The following is a 23,853-nucleotide window of genomic DNA, read 5'->3' on the forward strand; positions in this document are numbered from 1 at the left end:
ATGGCTGACTAGTGATGACTGTCACTCATCTGTAAGGGCAGGTGAAGTCTAACTTTTTCTTTGCTATTAGTTCAGATAGTTTGGTGACCTCACATGACTCGAATAATCTCTCCACCCAACCTGAACCTGAGAAAAGATGTAATTAGCTAGGATGAGCAACAGGGCCTTTAAGATATGCCAGTTTGACTATATTTTGATGATGTTGTGGATATCTACGTATATACCATTGAAACAATATGTGCAGTACAAACAAAGGCAGCTTTTCAGACCTCTGAAGACACAAGAACACTAAAAATAATGAAGACCTGCGCTACACGTACCATCATGGTTGGGTTACCCTCCAGCAGTGTGCACAACAGACCAGCTATGCTCAGCTGCTAATCATGGGATTATTCTGCTTAACTAAGACTATTAAGTGTTCCACATTCAAATGGCGTCTCCCACAGGCAGACCTTGGAGAGGATCATCCCCTCACCATAGAGCTCTTACAGAGAACTGAACACTGCACAAGGGACCCAGGGGAAGGGCCAGGAAAATGCCCTTGTATACCAACAGGATGTCACGGTAGGTTACACTTGGGGCACAGATGGAGAGAGAGAGAAGAGCTGCATAGGAAGAAGATGGACCTCAGAGGACCGCAAAGATAAAACTGCAGTTTTGAATGACTTCACCTGGCTCACAGAACAGTATGTACCACACACATTACCACAAACGGTACCACATTACAGTACATGCGTAGCTTTGGCTGTCAGCTTTGCAGTGTTGCTTTTACTGCTTAAATGCCTCCTGATTGAACTCTAATTGTAGTAAACATAAATATTTTTTCTACAAGTTGCTTGTAAGATGATATGCCAATCAGCTTTTTTCATTGTTTCATTTAATTTTGTCCATTGTTCATTTAACAGTTGTGGAAATGCAGAAAGCTGAATTATTGAGACAAAAACAGCACAACCAGTGAGGACAATATCTCCTCTGTCTGTCTCGGCTTGGCAACGCTGCTCTGCCTCCGGGTCCACGGGTTTATCTGTGTATAGCAACAAGCCATCACTGGAACAGTCTCTCATGTCGTCTCTGACACAATGCTCCTGATGCTGGCCAGGATAATGCTGCTGATGATGATGATAATATCTAACACTAGCCGGTCACATATCTGACAATCCTGCAGCACGGACACATATTCCTTGTGTGTTGAGGCGGCAGCAGCAGAGACAGAAGGAGCTGGTCAGTGTGGAATCAGTGCCAATGGCCCTATTTATCTGGAAGTGTACCGTCTGGACACCTGCTGTGACCATGGCTTTGTAGTCCTCGTGTGACCTTGTTGGTGAGTATCCAAGTGCGGAGAGTTTTTACTAAATATTAAAACGTGAAAGCTTAAGTAGCATCCCATGTGCAGTATTTCATAGTGAAAATATTACAATTGGCAAGTGAAAAAATTTTATGAATATTACATTGGCTTCGCTCCTGGTGGGCTCATTTGTGGGCAAACCAACATGAGACAAGACACTTGTCACAGCCTTGCCTTTGTTTCTATTGCTTACTTGTTATGCCTTCAGCGTAGTCAATCATTAAGTGAACACAATGTGGCTTGTATCTGTGATATTTTAAGAGGCCCCAACAGTGGCAGGTTTAACACTGAACAATAAAACCCGCTTCATAAACAGCCTCTGTTCTCTGAGGAAGTTGAAACAATGGGGCTGTATGAGCACAGAGGGGTTTCTTTGCTTTCAGATTAAAGGGACAGTTCACCCTTAAAATCAAAAACTTTTTTTTTCGTCTAACCTGTGGTGCTATATCAGTCTAGATTGTTTTGGTGTGAGTTGCCAAGTGTTGGAGATATTGGCAATAGCTTTCTCTTGAATTTAATGGAGCTATATTACACTCGGCTTGAAGTGCTAAAAGCGCCACAAATGTACATTTGAAAACCGTAACAGCAATGTCTCTCTCCAAAAAACATGACCTGGTTACTCAAGATAATCCACAGACCTTTTTTGTAAGTAGTTTAATGGAGGACCTTAGTCTCGCCACCAGACAATCAGAGATCTCCGCCTTCTGATAGTCTGGGGACACTCCTTTCTAAAGTGTGTTTGACACACCGGCGAAAACGGCTGGCAACAAAGCAACGCCTCTTGCATTTTTGAAAAGGACACACAGCAAGAGGGTTCCCGGTTCAATCCAGAGTCGGCCAATGTGTTTTTGGCGGTTTGAGCACCACAAACTGAGTGCCATCTAGTTCCATTATATTCAAGAGAAGGCTGATATCTCCAACACTCAACAAAAATAATCTAGACTGATAAACAGCACTACAGGTAAGAGAAAAAACAAATGTAGTTTTGATTCTGTGGTGAACTGTCCCTTTAAAGACACTGTTTTGCCCTTGCAGTTACAGCGAGGAATTTTGCTTTTAAGCAGCTATTATTCAGCAGTTAATTAAAAAAATATTTTCATCGTTGACAATTTATTTTTCAGTGACTTAGGTTGTCATTTGAAAAATTGTCCGCTCATTATTCAGGATATTTTTTCACCGAGAGGACATTTTGTTCAAAACACCAAAAAGGAACAAAAGTAAATGCTTAACTACCTGTGAGTTTTTATTGTGGCCGAGAGCTTCCTGGGCAGTTGTGGAATTTTTACCGTCATGTGGGAGTTTGTAAATGTAGCACTGAGTGTCAGTTGATCTCAGGTCAGAGATTAAATTGGACATGATATAAGTCAGTCAGTTATTACAACATAAGTCACTACTGTCCCTTATTGTCACAGTTTAGGGCCCATCAGCTAGAAGTTCTCTGTCATCAAGCCCTTCAGTCCCTCTCTCTCTCAAATACCCTGCAGAGCTGTGAAAAATGTTCAAAGTTAGTGGTTTATAACAGTGCTCTCAGCCTGGGTGGTTTCTGTAAATGTTTAATTTCCTCTCTCTCTCTCTCTCTCTCTCTCTCTCTCTCTCTCTCTCTCTCTCTCTTTCGTTTCCTGAGGGGTGGCGGGGAGCTTAACAAATAGACTGCTGTGATTTGCCCTCCAGAGGAGAGCGTTAAACAGGTGAAGCTGAACACTGCTCTCATTAGTTACAGATGCAGTCACCTGCCACTCACCAGAGACTGACGCCAGAAAGTTTCCGCAGCTATTTCTGCCCGCGCTCCGGAGACACTTGAGGAATGGCTCAGACTCTGTGACTGGATGTAAGCTCAGTGGAATTTACTGTACTGCTGGGGACCATGCAGATAACAGGAGGAATCCAGCCTCATCTTCAGCCTGGGGGACTGTAGTTTTGTTCTGAAAGTGTTTCTCTTTTTTTATTTGGTGAGATGTTTCTCTGTGTTGATTTTCTCTGGATCCAGTGTATATATACGAGCCTGCTTAGTGACGTGTACATTTTAAGACATCCAAATGCTAGTAATCGTCTACCAGTGTCTCCTACTGTATCAATATTTGATACCACGGGGGAAAATTGGCATTGACGGCATACAAGTTAAACATAACAAGGTTACAGCATCACAATGACTTTTCTAGGTTTGCAGCAGAGAACAGCGGATTGACTGTAGTAAAACATTAACAATAAGAGAAAACAAGGAAGCGGTGTATCGATACTGCAGAAAATGAGTATTGAAATTGTTTCAAATATTCACAATTGATTGATTGCATCAGTAAATCAACAACTTTAATAACACTAACATGCTCATCAGCAGTGATTTTAAACTGTAACTTTGCACTCCGCAGTTTGACCATCTGTCAAGTCGAGTGAGCACATCATGGCCAACATGGCGGTTCAACTCCTTGGCTTCTTCTTGGGGCTGCTGGGGTTTGTGGGAACTGTAGTTGCAACTCTGCTCCCCCACTGGCGCAGCACAGCCTACGTGGGCTCCAACATCATCACAGCCACTTCCTACATGAAAGGCCTGTGGATGGAGTGTGTGTGGCACAGCACTGGCATTTACCAGTGCGAAGTGTACAGATCTCTACTGGCGCTGCCACGTGACCTGCAGGTACGACACAGTCACTGTTTAGTCAAAGTTTTTATCCAAAACACTTTCATCTTATCATGAGAAACAACAAGAAATGAATTGTCAGTTTGATAACTGAATAAAAACACCCAGCAGTCTCTTGTTTCAGCTCCTCAAATGTGAGGATTGGCAGTATTGTAAACTAAATATCTTTGGGAGAGAAAGAATTTGAAGACACACAGATGGAAAAAGTATTTCACTATTTAAAATATGGTCTTTGGTTTACCATGGTTCATTTACACATACTACCCACACTGTTATGATACAGAGCTGGTTGACAGTTGGCAAAGTGTCACTTTATCAAGGAAAATATTCGTCAGATTTAATCGATAATGAGAATAACGACTAAGTTAATTCTTAAAATGCATCCCCCTGATGAATAGATGGACAGTCTGATATGATCAAATACTGCAGTTGCAATTTGCTAACCCTACAGCCTGGAATTCGTTCTAGACCTCTCAATCACTTCTTATAACACAATAAAAGTGTGTGGCAGTGTGTTTACCGCTAGAGACTCTGCCCTCTGCCTGTAACTTCTTATTTTATCTTTATTTTGCTATGGCTGGGCATAACGGGCAGGTGAGGTCGGGACTTTATAAAAAAAGTAGCAGCCAGGTGCCAGACTGTAAGCAGCACACGTCAAAGAGGAAGCTAAGAAAAAAAAGCCCCTGAAAAACTGAAACAAAATGCAAATGTAGTGAATGAGAGTGAATCTGGGGTTGGCTTTCACTGGTGATATTGTTTACAAACAATAAGCGACAATTCCTGCATAGTATACATTTAAACCGGTGGTTCCCAATTGGTCCAGCCACAGGGTCCAGATTTCTCTTTAGTCAAGAATTCAAGGTCCACAGAGTTATTAGTTGCGTCATACTTGCATTTGGTCATGTCACTGAGCTAGTTTGATGTCTCTGTCAAGCACCTGTCCAATAGTCATTCACTCTACAGCAGGAAACAGCACTTTAAAGTAAAAGCTCTGCACTGGAAATGCACTGTACTTCAAAATACAAACTTTATATGTTTGCAAATCACTTGCAGTCTAGTCTCTATATACAGACTCTACATTCAGTGAATGTAGAGTCTGTAGGCAAACCCCAGAGATCTTGCCTCCGGAAGAAGAGCGGAAGAGCCCTGGTTTCCGGTGCTAGGCTGTTTGTAGTCCGCGTGATATTGATCAATCACGTTTGAGTTGAGTTGTTGCCAGGTTAAACGAAACATAATTGGCGTCACTGCAAACTCTGAATCCATCGCAATGGTTCAGCATATTTACTTATAGATAAACGGAAGTCAGAAACGGAAATTCGCCTCCTCAAACCGGAATGCCAAAAAATCAGGGGTCTGCCCCCAGAGGCTGTATCGCCGTCTGCCGGAAGTCAAACGCCGAATACAGTCGATGGGTTCCGAGAATGCTTGCTTTCCAATCAGAATAGGCCTGTGACCCACCTTTGGACCATGAACCACCAGTTGGGAACCAAAGCTTTAAAGTGCCTGTCTGTTCTCCACTTTAGGCTGCCCGGGCGCTCATGGTGCTCTCCTGCGTCACCTCAGTCCTGGCATCTCTGGTGTCTGTAATGGGGATGAAGTGCACCCGCTTCGCTCGTGGCTCCTTAATCAAGTCTCCTCTGGTGCTAAGTGGAGGGATCTGTTTCCTCTGTGCCGGCCTGCTCTGCCTGGTCACCGTGTCCTGGACCACCAATGATGTTATCATGGATTTCTACGACCCCTTCCTGCCCAGCGGGTTCAAGTACGAGATCGGCCTAGCTGTGTACCTGGGTTATGCCTCTGCCTTCCTCAGTCTGACCGGAGGACTGGTGCTATGCTGGAGCAGCAGTGGCAGCAGGTCACAGAGGCCCCTCCATGTGCAGAGGAGTCGACCACTATCACCCCCCCCTGCCTTCAACCACATATATCCTCCTGCTCCACCCTACAAGCCCCACGAGGCCCTGAAGGACAATCATGCGCCCTCACTTTGCTCCCTTTCCAGCAGCGGCTACAGGCTCAATAACTATGTCTAAGACTGGGGGAAATAATAATACAATAACTGAAAATCCATGGGGACTTTTATGAACAAAAAAAACTTCTCCAATTTATTTTAAACATCTTAACAAGTACTTTAGTTTCCCCTATACCCTAATACAAGTTTTAAAAAATGGAAAAGGAGAGACCAGCATGTTGCTTCACCATGGTTGACCGCAAATCTGATTCTGAAAGGATGTCGCAGTTTAACAAGCTGCTCAAGCTGTCGTCTAACTTTAACATGACCAGGTCTGAGAGCCTAACAAAACTCTTGGCGTGTGTGAAAGAAGTGAGAAGTCAAACCTACTGACCTCCTGCTATGTACCTGAAGGACCAGAAGATGGCAATATTTTACTGCAGATAACCACAAAAGCCACATTATAAACATTCAGATTGCACTTTGTATGCTGTAACACACATGTAAATGGATAAGCTATTGCTCTGTCACTTGTGTTGTAGCCTACTTTCTAGTTAGGGCTGGACAATATATTGATATTATATCTATCATGATATGAGACTATATCTTTTTAGATTTTGGTTTTCGTAATATCGCAAGTGTCGTCTTTTCCTGATTTTTAAGGCTGCATTACAGTAAAGTGATGTAATTTTCTGAACTTACAGACTGTTAAAGCTAAATTATCTTTCTTACCCACTTAGTCATCATATCCACATTACTGATGATTATTCATCAAACAGATCATTGTGTAAATGCTGTGAATTCACCAAAAGTCAACCTTATCATTGCAATGATAGTCAACAAGCAGATACACCGCACACGAGAGGACTGAATTGCCTCTTCTTTTAATGTATTTTTCATTTGAAATGACATTTCCTTCCTTTTTTTCCTGACATTTGCTGGTGTTTCCTGCCATCACCTGCATGAACTTGTAAGGACTGCATGGGACATGTGCTTTTTTATGAGTTCACCTATCATTGCAATGTCATTATCAAGGTATTTGTTCAAAAATATTGTGATATTTAAATTTTTCCATTTCACGTAGCCCTTATTCTCTTTGGGATTAACTTTTTTCTGAAAGCCAATTTAGATATGATGGTTCTTTTGAGGAAGCTGATGATATTTTATCGCGGTGTTTAATATTTTCATGCCAAAGAAAATTAAAAAAAAAAGAAAAAAAGACAATGTCAGTTTCTGATGATTTAAACATAGATGAGTATTTCATAAAAATATGTTCGTTGTTTTTTACGAGCCTTTTTCAAAGCAGATATTTTTACATGTCAAAGTAAGAAAAATACAGCTGTAATTAATAACATGGCTTTCTGGAATACTTAAATGGAACAGAGCCACCCTTTACAGTTTCAGTTCCTCCTGTGCTTATCCAGGTATGGCAAGTCCAAGCATCCTCTGTGACAGAGACCTACAGTAGGTAAACTAGTGACACCCTTTGGCCTTTAGTCCATTGTTGATTAATTACAGTTTAACAATTGGAAAATCCTGCTGCAGTTATGAGCACCAGACTTTAGTGGATCTCTGTCCAACTTTGATGTTCATGTATAGTAACATTTAAAATATGTTTTGTGAAGCTCAAGAAAGCCACTGGATGGCAACAAAGGTCTTTTGAGAAGGCAGCCTGAAGCCTTCAGTTGGAACTTTTCATTCATTAGGACTACATCGTTTGGTGGATATGATATAGGATAGTCTAGGTAGAAACACTGGTTATTAATGACTCTAACATGGAGCCAGAGTCGTCAAGTCACATATGTAAACACATAAATTACTCTCATTAATGGATGCTGAATATGAAGTTGTGAGGAAGTGACTCCTCTGAGGCTCTCCAGGCTGCCTGCTTAGAACAACCTGTAACACTGTGGATGTGTTTCTGAGGCTTATTTGTTGGAAAACCTTCCAATTAGAGGTGACCTCTGTCTGGCAGCCTGTCAGCCACACAGACACTCAATTAGGGGACGTGTCACAATTCAAGCAAGTCACTTATATTGTTTTCAGCAGTCAGACTAGTCAGCATCAACAACTTTACATCAAGGAGCTAATTTATATTGCTGGTGTGGGCCAAACAATGGGATCTATTTAGACTGGAAACCAGTAAAGAACAGTTGTTGCTGTAAGTGCTGTAAGAAAAGTGAGTAAAAGTCAGTACTTTTTAAAAAAAAAAAAAAAAACTGCTACAGAAATCAAAGTGATTATTAAAGTTGAACGCATAATGAGACTGAAAAGGCTTCACAACAATAAGGTCACAAACTAAACTCTTCATTGAGAACCTATTATAGCCTAAATGTTGGAAGAAACAACAATGTGATTTAAAGGGGATAAAGTACAGTGTTTCTGCCTTGAGCACTGAGTGTTCACATTTCAGCACCATGGACAGGGGTCAAAATGATCCAAGGAAACCAAGTTACATCCTCGACTGTTTTAATCATCTTTATATAATAAAAAGAGCTCTTACTCTTGATGCATCCAAGTCAGGATTTGGTAACATGACTTCAAGTGTACAAAAGGGACCAAAATAATGTCCCATGAGTCGCCATTGCTTCCTTGTGACTCATATCTACTTATACAAACTAGATTTGGACGTTGTGTGGAGTGATGTAAGAAAGCTTCCGGCTTGCATGCGTAAAGTGGGTGATAAAATGAAAAAGTAACCCTATGCGAGGCTCCCACCCGCAGCATTACCCACCATACAGCCAGCGTTTGCAGAATAAACGCGATGCTTTAATCGCGGGGCAAGATCGTAAATCAGGCCTGAGATGTAACCTGGCGGAGTAAAGGTTCCATCCATTGCCAATATGATATTATGATATTGGAAAGCTCTCCCGAAGCGGTGGTGCGTCATGCCACTCTCTATTAGGTGCTATTTTCGTCCTGCCCTGGAAGACATTCATCCAGCATCTACTCACCCTGACAGCACCCAATAAACCCACCACTCCCATTCATCTCCACCCACCTCCACCCTCTCTCCCCGTCCCTCGCTCGTTCCCTCTCCCTCTCTCTCTCTCTCCCTTTTCCGACGAGCACTGGTGACTTAAAAAACAACATAGGAGAATTGGGTCTGGTCGTCCAAGAGGATTACTTTGTGGTACCTTAGCAGTTTTCCAACAAAACCGTCTTTGTCACTTTGTAAATCTTCTTTTGGAGGCCCTGCTCCTGTCATATATTTAGACCTCCTTCTCCAAAGGAAAGGTAAGATACCAGTTCTTAATATTCTCTTCTTTTACTAATATGTTTTGGCACTGAAACTGCTTTGGACCACAGTGACAGATGTTGATTTAAAGAGAGATCAATAATGCAATGCCGGCCTCCTGGAACCATGGTGTCAGCGCAACGGGGAGCTGAAACCCACAGGTTTGATTCTAGTGATACAGCACATCGGAGACAAAACCCTTCTGCATCTGTTTTAGGTCTCCTCTGGTTCATGGTTCGCAGTTTTTTGACGGCGCGTCACGTTTGGGAAGCATTGATGGACTTTTACGCACGAAACAAAACCATGTCGATCCATTTTTTTTTATTATTATTTTTCAAAATCATACTGTGCGACAGAGCAGGCTGTGCACTTTTTATGTTGAAACTGAACAGACACTGTGTGAGTGAACTGGCACAGTAACTGGAGTGAGCCATGTCTGTAAGTAAAGCAGTAAGGCGTGCGTAAAGTAGCTTCAACAATTTAAAAAGCTAAACAAGTGCAGCACTATTAATTCCATTATTTCTGGTTTGGGTTTTACTGATTGTTTTAATGTGATGACACGATGAAGCAGTGCCGGTTGTTCCGCTTCCTGTGCTTTGTGCGTCTGTTGGACACGGTAAGGTATGGCCACTCTTCATAGCTTTTATGTAACAAGTTAAATATGGCAGATATTATCTTTTATGGTCACAGTATTAGACGAAGATCAAAGTGGGAAAGGCACTAAAGTATTTCCTTTTTTTTTTCTTTTTCTTTTAAATCAAAGAGGCTTCTAGCTCCAGTTGAGCGTTTTTCTGATAGTTTATTTTGGTGGGTAAAAGATAGGAAAATCAGTTTTGTGTATTTTTACATGCATGTATTGGATGCAGGGGCTTTATCACGCTTGAGTAATTTAACATCGAGTGTGATTCGAAATTAGACTCGAAAAATACAGGTGTTTTCAGCCTAAAATGTGAGTTATAAGCTCTCCTGATGTTGTCATCTTTAATTGTAATATGTAGTAAAACTGAAATGATATTTTCCTCTTGTAGTGACTCCACCTTTGAGGCTTGAACAAGAAAAAGCACCCGCTTGAGCTCGGCAAGAATTCGAATTGATTTGTGTTTATATTACTTGGGTTAGTACTGAAGTTAATCGGTGCGCATGAAATTCAAATTTGAATTACATTGTGTTCTCTATCTGGAAAGGGTGTTAGTTTGTAATATCCATGGTATGGTTAGTCAACACCAAGTGAGTCTGAATTAAATCTTGTCGTTTTTAATAATTTGGTAGCCTCAAATACAGTATTTGGATGGGAGTGTTTTAAAGTTGACCATGAGGTTAATAGCTAATTTTCATGTGGGTTTAGTCATCTCCGCGTAATGCGCATGGAAGCTCTGTAATTACAGTCCGTCTGCTCATAACCTGATTTACAAAATGGTGTGGCACAAGGTGAGGCTTCTGTAAAAATACTTCATTCAGATCAAAGACAGACGTAGAATATGTTTCTTTCTTGTCTTCTTCTTCAAAGTTCTCTCCATGAGATTCCAGTCCTCCGCGCGCAATAGCACTTGATCTCGGCGGGAGGAAGCGGACGAAAGGAAGATGGCCATCCACGCCGAGGGTCTCGTGGCTATCGTGATCTTCTACCTCCTGATTCTGTTTGTGGGGATCTGGGCCGCCTGGAAGAACAAAAACTCCGGCGTCAGCGAAAGCGGAGACCGGAGCGAGAGCATCATGGTAGGGGGAAGGGACATCGGATTGTTCGTTGGTGGATTCACAATGACCGGTGAGTTGGTTAATTATAGGAATCTCTGAAGTCTGATGGGCAGGTGTTTAACCTGACCCGTGTGCGCATGCTGTCACACTTTGGTATCATATGAGGTCAGAAAAAGACAATGAATTCCACCACCTGCGTCTTTTACGCACATACAGCTCAGTATTGCATCCACTCGATTTCTGAACCCTTAAAGATGCAACAACTGATGAATGAAAAGTTTTAAATATGTGCTGTAAATCCAAACTCAGGTCCTCATTTGTACAGTTCTGTTTCCCCAACACTAACTGGATTCAGTTGGATCTTTGTTAAATTAAAATCACATCTGCAAGCTAAGGTCTAGTGAACCCCCCTCCATCCACAACAGACAATCATGACATGCACCAAACTAGTCTCTTTTTTTTTTACAAACCTTTTTCTTCTCCTTGGTTTCAGCCACTTGGGTGGGTGGGGGCTACATCAATGGGACAGCAGAGTATGTCTACCTGCCAGACTTCGGCCTGGCCTGGGCACAAGCACCCTTTGGTTACGCTCTCAGCCTGGTAGTAGGTAAGAGCCAGTGTCTTTGTATATGCTCTTCCCTTAATTATACTTTGGGAAGCAAGTGTATATTAAGTATAGTGTGAGTGTGCAGTAGGAATGCAGGAGTTGCTGCAAATGGACAGCATTGAGAAAATTTCTAAAGAACCATATCACTAATTTTGCATTTTTTATATCATTAACATGAGTGTGTAAGAAAATAATCTATTGGAGTGATCATCCTGCAGCATCATGTCTGCTTTTATTTTTGACACTCTGCATCATTGTAGTGTTGCAACACAGTGTGGACTTTTCAAAACCTGAAAAGAACTTTGACATAAATTGATATTTATTGCACTGGATTAGTCACTGGAATCAATTTCAAGTATTTAATGTTTTGAATACTACTGTATGGTATTTTGGCAGTTATGTAGTTTAATATGATGTAGTAGTATGGTCTTCCAAGAAATATATATCATACATATAAAAAATAATGTTATTTCTTCACGCAGAGATAAACAGGAAATGCTATAGGGTTACTATTATGTGAATTATGCACCAGATACAAATTTTGTGTCATGATATTATACAATTTCATTGATTCAAGGATTGTAAAATACATTTTATTGGTGTTTTACGCTATTTGTCTGCCTTACCTGAATGTCTGACATCATCCAGGTGGCCTTTTCTTTGCCAAGCCCATGCGCTCTCGTGGATACGTCACAATGCTGGATCCCTTCCAGCAGCTGTATGGAAAAAGGATGGGCGGCCTGCTCTTCATCCCCGCACTCATGGGGGAAATCTTCTGGTCTGCAGCCATTTTATCTGCCCTGGGTTGGTGATTATTGGACAGGAAGACTTAACTAATACCACCTCCATGTTAAGAATACCATTGAGCGTCTTAACTCATGAACTGAATGTATTGTCCTGCAGGTGCCACTCTGAGTGTGATCGTGGACATAAACATCAACATGTCGGTGGTGATCTCAGCCCTGATCGCTATCTTCTACACACTTGTTGGAGGACTCTACTCTGTTGCTTACACAGATGTGGTCCAGCTCTTCTGTATCTTTGTTGGCTTGGTGAGTTTCACGCTGAAACCATTACCTACCTACCTGCCAATATTTTATACTGACCTTCAAAACCTTATTTTTAATCATTTTCTTGCCAAAAATGTCTAAACACTGTAAGTGGAATGTGATCAAAATGCTGATTAAAGTGCATAAAGTGTGTAAAAATAGCCCATTCTTCATATCAGAGATTAGTCACATTGGCAAGAACGTACAGATTTACATGTAAAGACACCAGTCTACAGTGTGCCTAGTTTAAAAATGCTATCAAACTTAACTGAACAATGTAGATCCAATGTCACAGTCGACAACTGTGACTGTGGAAACATATTAAAATCGCAGAACATCTATGTAACTGTAATAATGTTTGCACTTTGATACCCTCCTCTCTGTCAGTGGATCAGCGTGCCTTTTGCTCTGTCCAATCCTGCCGTGGCGGACATCAGTGTTACAGCTAAGGAAGTTGTCTACCAGTCACCCTGGCTGGGGAAGATTGTACCTGAGGACAAATGGCTCTGGGCAGACAACTTCTGTTTGCTGGTAAGCCTTTCTTGAATCAATTCATCAAGAGACATTTTACTACTGTAAGGTGAATGTTGCAGAACAGAGTTGTCACATTTGTTATACTAAGACTGAGTGTCAGGGCTGTGCCAGTGCTGATCTAGCTGACTGTTAATGCATTGGTTTGGTGTCTGTATTTACTATGGTGTTTCTGTTTCTAGATCTTGGGGGGGATTCCCTGGCAGGTCTATTTTCAACGGGTTCTTTCTGCCTCTTCAGCTACCTACGCCCAGGTCCTTTCCTTCCTCGCCGCCTTCGGCTGCTTGGTCATGGCCGTCCCCTCTGTCCTCATAGGAGCGATAGGGGCCTCCACTGGTAAATACACACACACACAGAGATGCACACACACACATACTGCAGCACATACCCCAGCACCCAATTCCTGTTGGTAACTTTTTGTGGATGCTTTAAAAATGAAGTAAAATTCAGTTTGCAGTTTGGTTTGTAAAATGTGAGAAACAGGAGCTCTTGTTACATGTATTATTCTAATAGCTAGTAGACATCACACACTTCAAACAGCAATAAATAAAAGTGGTGTGGCTGTGAAGTAAAATATGTTACAACAGCCAACTTGTTTCTTTTTCTTTTTTGCATTAGATGTAATTCTATTTATTAGGTTTTTTTTTGTATAAATACTTGTAATAATACTTGTAATTTTGCTTTGTTTTGTTTCGTGACTTTGGTTGTTATAGCTTCATTGTGTAAAATACTATTTAAGTAAGTCAAGATTATTGTCCTCGGGTTATAAAGTAAACCAAATATTGATTCAGTATTGATCAAATAGCTATGGCTGCATGTTATATAGAAGCCTCCAAATGACACAGAACTGATTAAACTGCACTGACACCCAATATTTCTATTCTACACACACACAGTTACGTCTGTATTGCAGCTGTTAAATCACAGATGATCACAAACATCATCACACACTGATCCATGAATGATGTGCGCACACACAGACACACGCACTGATTAAGCCGTTAATGAAAGATCACAGGACAATCGAAACATCCAGGAATCTTGATCCTTTATTCAAACAGGAAATTGTGATCAAAGGAAACACGATGTCTTCCTGGGCTGTTTGCACCCCAGCAGCTTTATTTTCAGTTGTGTAAATGCAGATGCATACAGTATCTGGAGGGTAAACAACATCAGATGGAGCTTGTCACGACGGGCAGAGGAGAGAGTCATCAGACCGTGCCGGTTTAGTGAATATTACATCTGAAGAGAGCTAATTAATCTTGTCCGTCTGAAGCTGTTTCATGTATAACCAGTGCTAATCAAATATCCAGAGGAGGGAGAGAAAGACACAGATTGTATACCTCAGGAGGATGAAGAGAGAGATGAAAAAGTAGCAGAAAGATAGAAGGATGTTTGAGGGTTTAAGGGAAAAGAGAGATAGGAGAGGTAATGTTGTCACACTGAATGGTAGGATCGGAGAATGGATGGAGTTTGATGTACATTCTCCTGAGACCTGAACTTTTGTTTTGATCACATTTTTAATTTCTCCTAGCTAACTGGGACTAGCAGGACCTGATAAGTATAAAAAACTAAACATTGTCAATGATAAACATGGTGATAATGAAGTCTGAATGTCCTTCAACGACCAGATGATAAATTCCTTATGCCTTCAAACAAGTACTTTCTAATTAAGAGCATCTTAGCGTGTTACCGTTGCTAAAATTGGTAATGGTATTGTAGGGCGTATCAAACTACAGATGTTATAAATCATAAATACACAAGTTTCAACCATCATATTTGATCAGGTTTAGTACCTTGTTCATGTTGTGTTGGTGTCGGCTGCAGACTGACTTGGCAGAGATGGCTGCCATTGTGTTCTTACGTGGATTGGTGTATTGTGGTCTTACTGCCACTAGATGGCACAAAAAAGCGTCCACGAACGAGGACAACAGGCCTAAGTTAAGTAGAATGAAGTATAAGGTCCAGTAAACCCAAAATGTAATGTCTTCGTATGAGGGCCCAGGGTCTCAGGAAGATATGACGGGCAGGAGGGAAGCACTCTTTCACTGTAGAATATGACCTGCTAGTTTCAGTTTTGTATAATGAGAGACATTTATCATTCCCAGACAGTGAATCCTAATGACTTTTTCTGTAGCGCCACCAACTCATGGTGATCCTTGACTCCTCATCTAGTGCCATCATCAGGTCAAAATTTTAGTGTGTCCAATACTTACATTTCTGAATACTTACAAAAGGAACCATGACCATCCACCACAGCTGTACTTTGGGTTTAGTGCGTATTAGCAACTGTTAATGTGCTAAACTGTGATGGTAAACATTACACTGTACCTGCTAAAGATCAGCGTGTTGGCACTTTCACTGTGAGCATGCAACCCAATCGCCAGAATAAATGTTAGCATTGTACATTTATCCAAACCACTGATATATTTGTATGTTTCATATGTGGCCGATATGTTGAAACATAACATTTCACACTTTTGCTGTGACAGGGTTAAAGTTTGGTTAGGCTGAGGTAGGGCTGTACGATTTGCATAAAGAATCAAATTGAATTTACTTTGACAGATATAGCAATTACGATATGACTTGTGATTTTAGTGGGAATGGTAATTTTTGCATTTTATTTTCAATGAAGGAAATATTTAACTGATGATGAAAAGAAATTGCTAGGATCTGTACCACCAAACTTGCATTGCTCTACTGCCACAGTGCTTCTTTTGAGATTTATTTACCTCAAAAAAATGTTTCCAAAAATTGCATACTGTGATTTTGATGATAGTTTTATGAATTTATGAAGTCTTAGGTTTAGACAAAAAAAACAAACACTTGTTTAGGAAAACATCATGTTTCGGGTAAAAAATATTCGGTTTGGTCGCTGCAAACATGGCTGGAAATGTTGCCACCTCTTGTTAAAAAAATACCTGCTTTTGTTGGTCTCAAACAGTCTGCTGCTGTTTCCTGCTTGGTAGCCATTAGGTGTTACGCCATCCACCATCCCCTCCTCCTCCTGATGAGAAACTCAGCTCATCATCATGTAATCCCCATTGCCTCATATGTATGAAATACAAATGTAACATATCCATGGTTTGCAGGAATGTACAATGCCAATGTTTTATTCTGACAGCTGGGCTGGAGCGTGTTAGCATGCTGACGTTAGCATTTAGCTGAAATCAGCATATTGAGTGTTCCCCCCTGTAAAACAATATGCAAACCTCTGTATTTAATTAGTTCAAAATGTCTCATTAGAATCAGTGGCTTCACACACACATTAATCACTATTAATGAAATTATTATTAATCATATTTACAATTAAGATGCAATTAAACTAATGTATTCTTCAATACTGACTCATGTTTCATATTAGACGCAATGATCCAATAGGCACACCAATGTATTAATTTTAGTTAATATTACATCAGTGTCATATTTTCAGTAAGTATCCACTCTGGTACTTCTCTCATTACTGTTGCTTTTTCCTGTATTTTGACTAAAATCACAGCATGACATTGATAATCCCTGCTATATTTCAGCACAGACACATGCAAAGCCTTTCTGTTTCTCAACAAATGGAAAAGGTGTATCCACAGGAGGTATTATAATAATGTTTTATAGTCAAGCCTTTCGTCTGAAAAGCCGAGGGATCAGTAATAATATTTGATTTTATAACACCCACTTAAAAATTTCACAAGTAGGTCAGGAACATAATTTTATTAATCTCAACATCAGAATGTGCACCAAGTTTCTTTATTTGGAACGTAGATAATCCTAATATGCAGAGAATATTACTGATCATTTCCTAAGAGGTAATAACAGACATCTTAATATTTCTTTCTATTTACGTTTGCATTGTTTACAGACAATGTATTTTTGACTAAGTTTCCCATTCCTCATTCCAGACTGGAATCAGACTACTTACGGGTACCTCCCTCCGAAGGATAAGGATCAATCAGACATGATTCTTCCCATTGTGCTTCAGTACCTCTGCCCGCCCTACGTGTCCTTCTTTGGTCTGGGGGCGGTGTCGGCTGCGGTCATGTCATCGGCAGACTCATCCATTCTCTCAGCCAGCTCCATGTTTGCCAGGAACATTTATCAGCTCGCCTTTCGGCAGTCGGTAAGAATGCCAATAATAATACTGACACACATTGACACAGTTTGAGCCAGTGGTTACAAGCATTTCTCAAATAATTGACAAAGAGATTTTAGTTTTGTCCCAGCGGTCTACAAATGTGTCAGATGGGTGTACTTCCTGGGCACACAAAACCAGACCCCAGACCTTCAGAAAACATTCAAACGCATAAACTCAGACTCGAAAGAACTGAAAAATTACAGCAGATTATGTATAAATCCTCTAGTAAAATATGAAAGAAAATATGTAGTTTGATGTTAGCCATGCTGGTGGCATGACTCTAGGGATGTCAGTTAGTCTGAAATATCTCTGAATCTGTTGGATGGATTGCTGTGACCTTTTGTACTGCAGACAGTGACAGTCCCCAGAAAATCAAAATCCCTCATGACATTGATGATCCCCTGACTTTTCTCGTGCCATCAGCAGGTTTTGGTTTTGAATAAAATGTCTCACCAGCTATCGTATGGATTGCTACAGTTTGATACTGACATCAGTGTCAAAATTCAGGTCAAAATTCAAATTAATTAATTAGTTACCAAATACTCTAAGCTGAACCGTGTGTTTAAAGGAGCTCTATATGACATTCAGAATATTTATATTGCAGCAAATAATTTTTTGCTACGTAAAGATATCGTGGAGTAATGGCGTCCTGTGTAGAGAATGAAGACATGCTACCTCTGTGTTTGTTGTAATCCAAGCTTCTCTGCTCATTGTTGTGGTAGCTACTCCATCAGTGCCTCCATGTTTGTGCATTTGAGTACTTGTGTGTATCCCAATGGCTAGCTAATGGCCACCATTCTGCACTGCGCATATACCGCGGTTATCAACTTATAATGTCATGCCAGTGGTGGGGCAGTGGTGTTGTGGTGTTTAGAGCCGTGTGCAGGATATGTGAATCATAGATATGCTCTGAATGTCGAATAGAGTTCCGATAATGCAGGTTGGTATTTTCATTGTGAACATGTTATCGAACATTGAATACAGGTATTCATAGGGCTGCTGCTTTATCTGTAGTCTTGTTTTACTTTGACCTCTCTTGTCATACCTTCACCTTTCGTTCTCAGCCTTGTCTTATCCACATTTTGTTTTCCTCTTCACTTTATTATCTCTTTCTTCTCTCCTCCAGGCCTCAGATAATGAGATTGTTTGGGTGATGCGCTTCACCATCTTTATATTCGGAGCCCTTGCCACTGCTATGGCATTGTTAACAGGATCCGTGTATGGCCTGTGGTACCTGAGCTCCGACTTGGTCTACGTCATCATCTTTCCCCAACTTCTCAGTGTGTTATTCGTCAAGGGCACTAATACCTATGGCTCTGTGGCTGCCTATGTATTTGGTCTTTTGCTGCGCATTGGTGGAGGGGAGCCCTACCTCAAACTCCCACCCTTCATCTACTACCCCGGATGGGTGACCCAGGAGAGGATCCACCACCTCACTGGGGATGTGGAGTACTTTATCCAGCAGAGGTTCCCATTCAAGACAGTGTCCATGCTGGCATCCTTCTTGGCAAATGTAGCGTTTTCTTACACGACAAAGTACCTATTCGAAAGCGGTACGTTGTCACATAAGTACGACTTCCTGGATGCTGTGGTGTCCAAGCACAGCAAGGAGATTATGGACAAAGCCACACTGGTGAGCAACCATGATAACATCATTCTTTCAGAGATGGCGCCTGTCAAGCAGGCCCTGGGTGCGTCTCTTGCTGGAACATTCATCAACACAGAGGTCCTCAGTGATGATGGCGCGTCCAGTCCAGAGGCTTTTCACGATGAAAACTAGGCAACAAAGGCACAAAGAAAACTAGAACCAAGGAATCTATAGAAGAAGAAGGAATAATCTAAGAGGCATTGACATTCTTCAGGATACTTGCTACTGCCACACTGGAAGCCAAATCTGCAGAAATCTGCTGTGGCTTCCGAGTGACTCCACAAGTTTGTTCCAGTTGATGACACGGTGCCTCCTTCTTTTTTTAAGGTCCCTTGCCTAGAACCAGGAAGTTGACTGTCAATCAGCTGTGTCAAGCATACCATACTCATTCTTTTTTTAAATCATGACTCTGTGAATCTACAACCACTACAACCACTTTAATTTAAGTGCTTGTGACTGTGATCGGAGGGACTTTCAGGGCATAACTAGGAGTGAATGCAGTGGACATCGACATCTGCAAGGGTTTTCTGTGGGTAATGAAAATAGTGCAATATCTAACCAAGGAAATGTGTCCACGTCTACATAGCAGTGTGTGTGAGTGTGTGTGTGTGTTGATGTATACATGCTCGTGTACTACTGACAACAAAGCAGTGAATGCTACTGAACCTTTTCAGACTTCAAGTTTTAAGTTTGCGTAGAGTAAATTTACTAATAGAGCAATAATATTTGTAGGATCTTTGTTGTATAGATAGATATATTGTGCTAAATTTGCAAGTTAGCCATTGTTTTTAACTTGAAGAACATTAGACAATTTTTTCATTTTTGTTTTAGCTTAATTTATGTTTCATTTTCACCTTGCTCTTAATCCTCCTGTCATACTCACTTATTTCAGACGTGGTAAATGTCGAATAGAACCACATGCTACTATGATATTACCAAACCCTTGACAGAAGGTTGTTACTGGATGATTCTGCAGATTACATTCAGTTTAGTCATTAACATTTTTAACAGTCACTATCAACATGATTAAAATTAGTAGTTCCTACAGTATCCCCATTTTGCAACTGCAAGATCCATGTGATGAATCTAAGTGCAATATTTACTCCTTTTTTATCTCTGTTTTGGTCTCCACCACTCCAATCAACAGGTAAATATCTGTCTTTTTAGTTGCTAAAAAAATCCACTCTGTTCACTAGCTAGTCTCTAACTATGGCAGGTAGCATACGTTGAGTTAATCAGTGTCTTTTGCAGTAAAAATCTGCATGTGGCAGCTGCAAACAAGGTTATTGAGAGAAGTGACAATGAACCAAAAAAGTAAAGTTGTGGGCCAGAAAACCAAAACAGACCAAGCTGAAAGACTCTATGACACTCTGGGGACTGAGAGTTGGGTGATAATTATCTGTCATTTGACAGTCATTATTAATCAATTAATACATATTTTAAGGAAATGTTTAGATCAGCATTTAAGAAAGCGAATGGTCATAGTTAAACATAAAAAACAATGGGACAACAATGTGACTCTCTGGTTTTAGAGTCAAACACATTAAAAACTTCCACTTCTGGCAGTGAACGTTTGCACTGGACATAAAACATGTACTGCAGAATCATCATGTATGAATGTAATTCCATAAGAGCCTCAGTTTTCATTACACACCACTACACAGATTCCAATATCCAATATAAACTTTGATTCTTAAATGTTTTTTTTTCTGTGTATCTTGCAAACAGCCGTTGGCTTCCATTCATTTCCATACCTTATGGAAACCAATTTGCAGTTTTTGTCTTTGTCAAACCTATGAGTGTGTTATAAATCTTGGAATTAATGTGCATTTACAACTGCATTCCCACATAACGATGACACTGACAACAATTAAAGCACATATGATGTTCATTTTTCAAGTCAATTTTCACATATAAATGAATGGAACTCAATGGCAGCCTGAAAAGTGTGACAGTTCAGAAATCTGAAACAATTCAGTAAGCTTTATAAATGATTGGCATTCATGAACAATACCTTTGAAGACTGATATGGTCTTTTAAAATGATCACACAGAAGCTATTTTGAGATGTGTTTGTGTGAGTATGATGGTTTGTGTGGTCATCCTAAACCTGTATTGACTGGCCAGCCACAGCAGGTTAGCAGAGACAGGAAATGATTGTTCCTCTCGGGATGGTGTCAGTGGCACCGGTCATTATCGATCCAATCCCCAGTCGATTAGCCCTTAGGACATTTGATTAATGCTGCAAAGTGGTTTGACACCGTGGTTTATAAGGGTTTGTTTAACAGTGTGTCATACAGTGATGAAAGTTGAAATGTTATTGATTGAGCACCCTCACATGAATTCCCTAACATCAGTCCTCACATTCTCCCCAGGGCTGGTTGTTTTAAACTACCCAGCACACTGCTGCTCTGTATGATGAGAATCAAGCAAAGGAGTTGTCACTTCATGCAGTGATTTCTGGCATTGTTATGTGTTGCTATTGTCCAGTTGACTTCTGTGTGTTTATCTCCTCTCAGAGTTGTTGTGGATTGTTTGTTTCTTTTTGAATCTATGGAATCGCCTTAATTCAGAGGTCAGCTGTGGAAAATGACTGTGTTTGGAACGCTGGCAAAAAGTGACCACTTTTATAGAAATCGTTTTGCAGTTAGAGGACAAAGCTGGTAATACTCTGCATTTAATTTATTGTCAACAAATAAGACCAGAACCAATGACGTGTTTTGATGATGTCAGGAATTGTCTGACTTCCCAACCTCATCTATAGCACTCAGCTGCAAGCCCGTTAATTTCAATTGAAGATGTACTTAAAAAAGGGGTCGCATATACATAGTGTCCATTTTTTCCCCGAATCTACTGGTTTTCCCCCAAGAAACTAATATAACTGAGTAAATGTTCCTCTGTTGGCCTAATGTGCAATTCAGAGTACTGAAGACAACATTGGCATTGTTGGGGATTCTGTTTGCAATTAGAGCAGCCCAGATTATTATGGCATGGGTTTAAAGGTTGCAAATTTGTACTCCAGCACAGTGTAACACAAAAAGGTTTCAAGATTACTAAGATTGTTTGCAACAGATTCCTACCCTACCTATTTTATGTAACCTTAAAAATGAAAAACATCAGATAATTTTGCCTCTTTGTAGGTGACAGGAGTGAAAATTAGTCATCCTCAGCATTTGTTGTGTTATAGTTTCAGAATGATGAAGACATTAGACAATGGTTAGATACAAAATAGGATGTAGCTCCCAAAGCGACTATCACATTTTCCCCAAGTGATGTGCAGATTTTTAGGGATTTTATTACCTCGAATGGCTTGAAAAAAAATGTATATAAAGCTGCCGTAAGCAGGAAAAACAAATTTCCCCAGTGGAGCATGCCCGTGGACCCCCTTAGGTTTGGCTTCGCCCCGTCTATGGCACGGCAGAACAAGCTATATCAGGTCTTGGCTGCTCAGACAGTACTTGTTAGTGGGATCAATTCATTGTTGATTTTAGTCTTTTCAAGGGATTTGGTGACAATAACTAAAATGTAGTACAACACCAGCCTTATCCTTTAAGTCAAGAAGATGGCCTTATAGTTAGTCTTTGGAGTGAAGGGGACTTGATCCCCATATGCAGCCATATCTGCTGAGATACAGTGGGTCACATTAATTCCAGACCTGATCCTATCTCATCTGTAAAACATAAATAACAGTTGTTGGATTTATGATTTGCCACCAAGATGACATCAGCTTCACAATGAAAGGGGTGACTGCTGGTCTGATGCTATGCAAAGTGTCAGGCAATCTCATTGGACTCAAATGTGAATGTAAACTTTCCTCCTCATCAGATAAGCCTCATAACGAGTGTGTCGTAGCTTAGGTTCATTCACAAACCTGGACGCACACAGAAAAGAATCTACGTCAGCCGTTGAGCCGACACATTTGTGGCTATATGTCGTAAATTGCAATGATGCTGTATTTTTGTGTGATAAATGTATATACCAAAAAAAGTAAAGAAAGAAATTAGTCTACTTTTAAATGCAGCATTAAAAATGATGTTTGTTGATGGTGAAATTACAGCTATTTATTTATTCATGCAGTGTCTATAAGAGTATAGTTGTAAACATATGTGAGGTCAGTTGAATAAATTATATTATTTAGCACAGTCACGATTTGGTTTTCTCTCTCCATACGCACATACTTGCATTATAGAATTTTAAATTTTTACAGATATATGTTTACATGTATCACATGTGTGTTTTGTACATGTCAGCTTTAAAGTATTGTTTTATTTTCAACCCTTTGCTAAGATATGGAAAAATATGGAAAGAAAAATGTGTAAATGTGTGTGTGTGTGTGTGTGTGTAAGTGTGTAAGTGTGGACTGACTGGTGGAGGGTTTAATCTAGAGGTTGCCGCCTGCTTGGACGCATCAATCAAAACGCCCACCTCAGAATCTTATAACTGCCAAAACTGTCAGTGCTGTCAATCTCTCTCTTTCGCTCTCACACACACACACACACTTCTCAGATACGAGCATGACTACACCAGTCTGACCCCTGGCTGAACGAGGAAACCTTCATATTGTGTTTTTCTTCAAAGACAAATAACAAAAGGAATCATTGTTGTTTATGATTGAAAAAATTGAAAAATATTTTATTTTCTGAAGTTACTTTTTTACTGCACCTTAAGTGTCAGTGTATCATGAGGTTAAACTAGAGCCAGATTCAGTACTGGTGAAGTGATATCTCAAGTTATTAGAAGCTTATATGTTTTAGGGAATAATCACTCATAATTAAAAAATGTTTTGTAGTTACAGTACTGAGAAAAGGACAGGCCTGTACTGCCAACATCAAACACCAAGACACCAGGAATGACAAAAAGAAATAAAATGCAACTGGTCAAATTCAGAACAAAATGTTGGTCCTATGCCAACTCCATCGCCAGATGATGATATTAAACATTTCTGTAAACCACAGACACGTTACATTTTGCACATTATGTTGCGGATACATAACATTTCAGAAAACGCTGTGGTTAACATGTGGTTAGG

The 23,853-nt window shown here is 40.4% G+C and overlaps 2 protein-coding genes across 9 annotated transcripts; both read left to right on the plus strand.

The window, feature by feature from the left end:
* The first annotated feature begins 584 nt into the window (after window positions 1–584).
* Window positions 585–7,104, plus strand: LOC126393593 (claudin-14-like). 5 transcript variants are annotated; one of them, XM_050049820.1, is made up of 5 exons: window positions 585–686; window positions 906–1,321; window positions 3,060–3,173; window positions 3,712–3,977; window positions 5,504–7,104. In XM_050049820.1, the coding sequence occupies exons 4-5, from the start codon at window positions 3,744–3,746 to the stop codon at window positions 6,008–6,010; spliced, it is 741 nt and encodes a 246-aa protein (XP_049905777.1). In that variant the 5' UTR covers window positions 585–686; window positions 906–1,321; window positions 3,060–3,173; window positions 3,712–3,743; the 3' UTR covers window positions 6,011–7,104. The 5 variants fall into 5 exon arrangements, with proteins under 5 accessions (XP_049905777.1, XP_049905776.1, XP_049905774.1 ...); XM_050049819.1 differs by having other exon boundaries at window positions 586–686; window positions 3,060–3,294; XM_050049817.1 differs by lacking the exons at window positions 585–686; window positions 906–1,321 and adding an exon at window positions 2,130–2,306 and having other exon boundaries at window positions 3,060–3,294.
* A 1,902-nt stretch (window positions 7,105–9,006) lies between these two features.
* Window positions 9,007–22,957, plus strand: LOC126393567 (high-affinity choline transporter 1). Of its 4 annotated transcripts, none has more exons than XM_050049779.1 (9): window positions 9,007–9,165; window positions 10,674–10,931; window positions 11,355–11,468; window positions 12,117–12,272; window positions 12,372–12,520; window positions 12,905–13,048; window positions 13,231–13,384; window positions 16,945–17,162; window positions 18,304–22,957. In XM_050049779.1, the coding sequence occupies exons 2-9, from the start codon at window positions 10,748–10,750 to the stop codon at window positions 18,955–18,957; spliced, it is 1,773 nt and encodes a 590-aa protein (XP_049905736.1). In that variant the 5' UTR covers window positions 9,007–9,165; window positions 10,674–10,747; the 3' UTR covers window positions 18,958–22,957. The 4 variants fall into 4 exon arrangements, with proteins under 4 accessions (XP_049905736.1, XP_049905737.1, XP_049905738.1 ...); XM_050049780.1 differs by lacking the exon at window positions 9,007–9,165 and adding an exon at window positions 9,379–9,787; XM_050049781.1 differs by lacking the exon at window positions 9,007–9,165 and adding an exon at window positions 9,379–9,782.
* Window positions 22,958–23,853: the final 896 nt, after the last annotated feature.

This window comes from Epinephelus moara, chromosome 7 (assembly GCF_006386435.1).
Source record: "Epinephelus moara isolate mb chromosome 7, YSFRI_EMoa_1.0, whole genome shotgun sequence".
Taxonomy (NCBI): Eukaryota; Metazoa; Chordata; class Actinopteri; order Perciformes; family Serranidae; genus Epinephelus; species Epinephelus moara.

Coding starts and splice junctions, on each gene's coding strand:
- LOC126393567 (XM_050049779.1), top strand. CDS start 10,748: ATGGCCATCCACGCCGAGGGTCTCGTGGCTATCGTGATCTTCTACCTC. Junction 10,932..11,354: donor TGGTGGATTCACAATGACCG/GTGAGTTGGTTA, acceptor CCTTGGTTTCAG/CCACTTGGGTGGGTGGGGGC. Junction 13,049..13,230: donor CAGACAACTTCTGTTTGCTG/GTAAGCCTTTCT, acceptor TTCTGTTTCTAG/ATCTTGGGGGGGATTCCCTG.
- LOC126393593 (XM_050049820.1), top strand. CDS start 3,744: ATGGCCAACATGGCGGTTCAACTCCTTGGCTTCTTCTTGGGGCTGCTG. Junction 3,978..5,503: donor CGCTGCCACGTGACCTGCAG/GTACGACACAGT, acceptor TCTCCACTTTAG/GCTGCCCGGGCGCTCATGGT.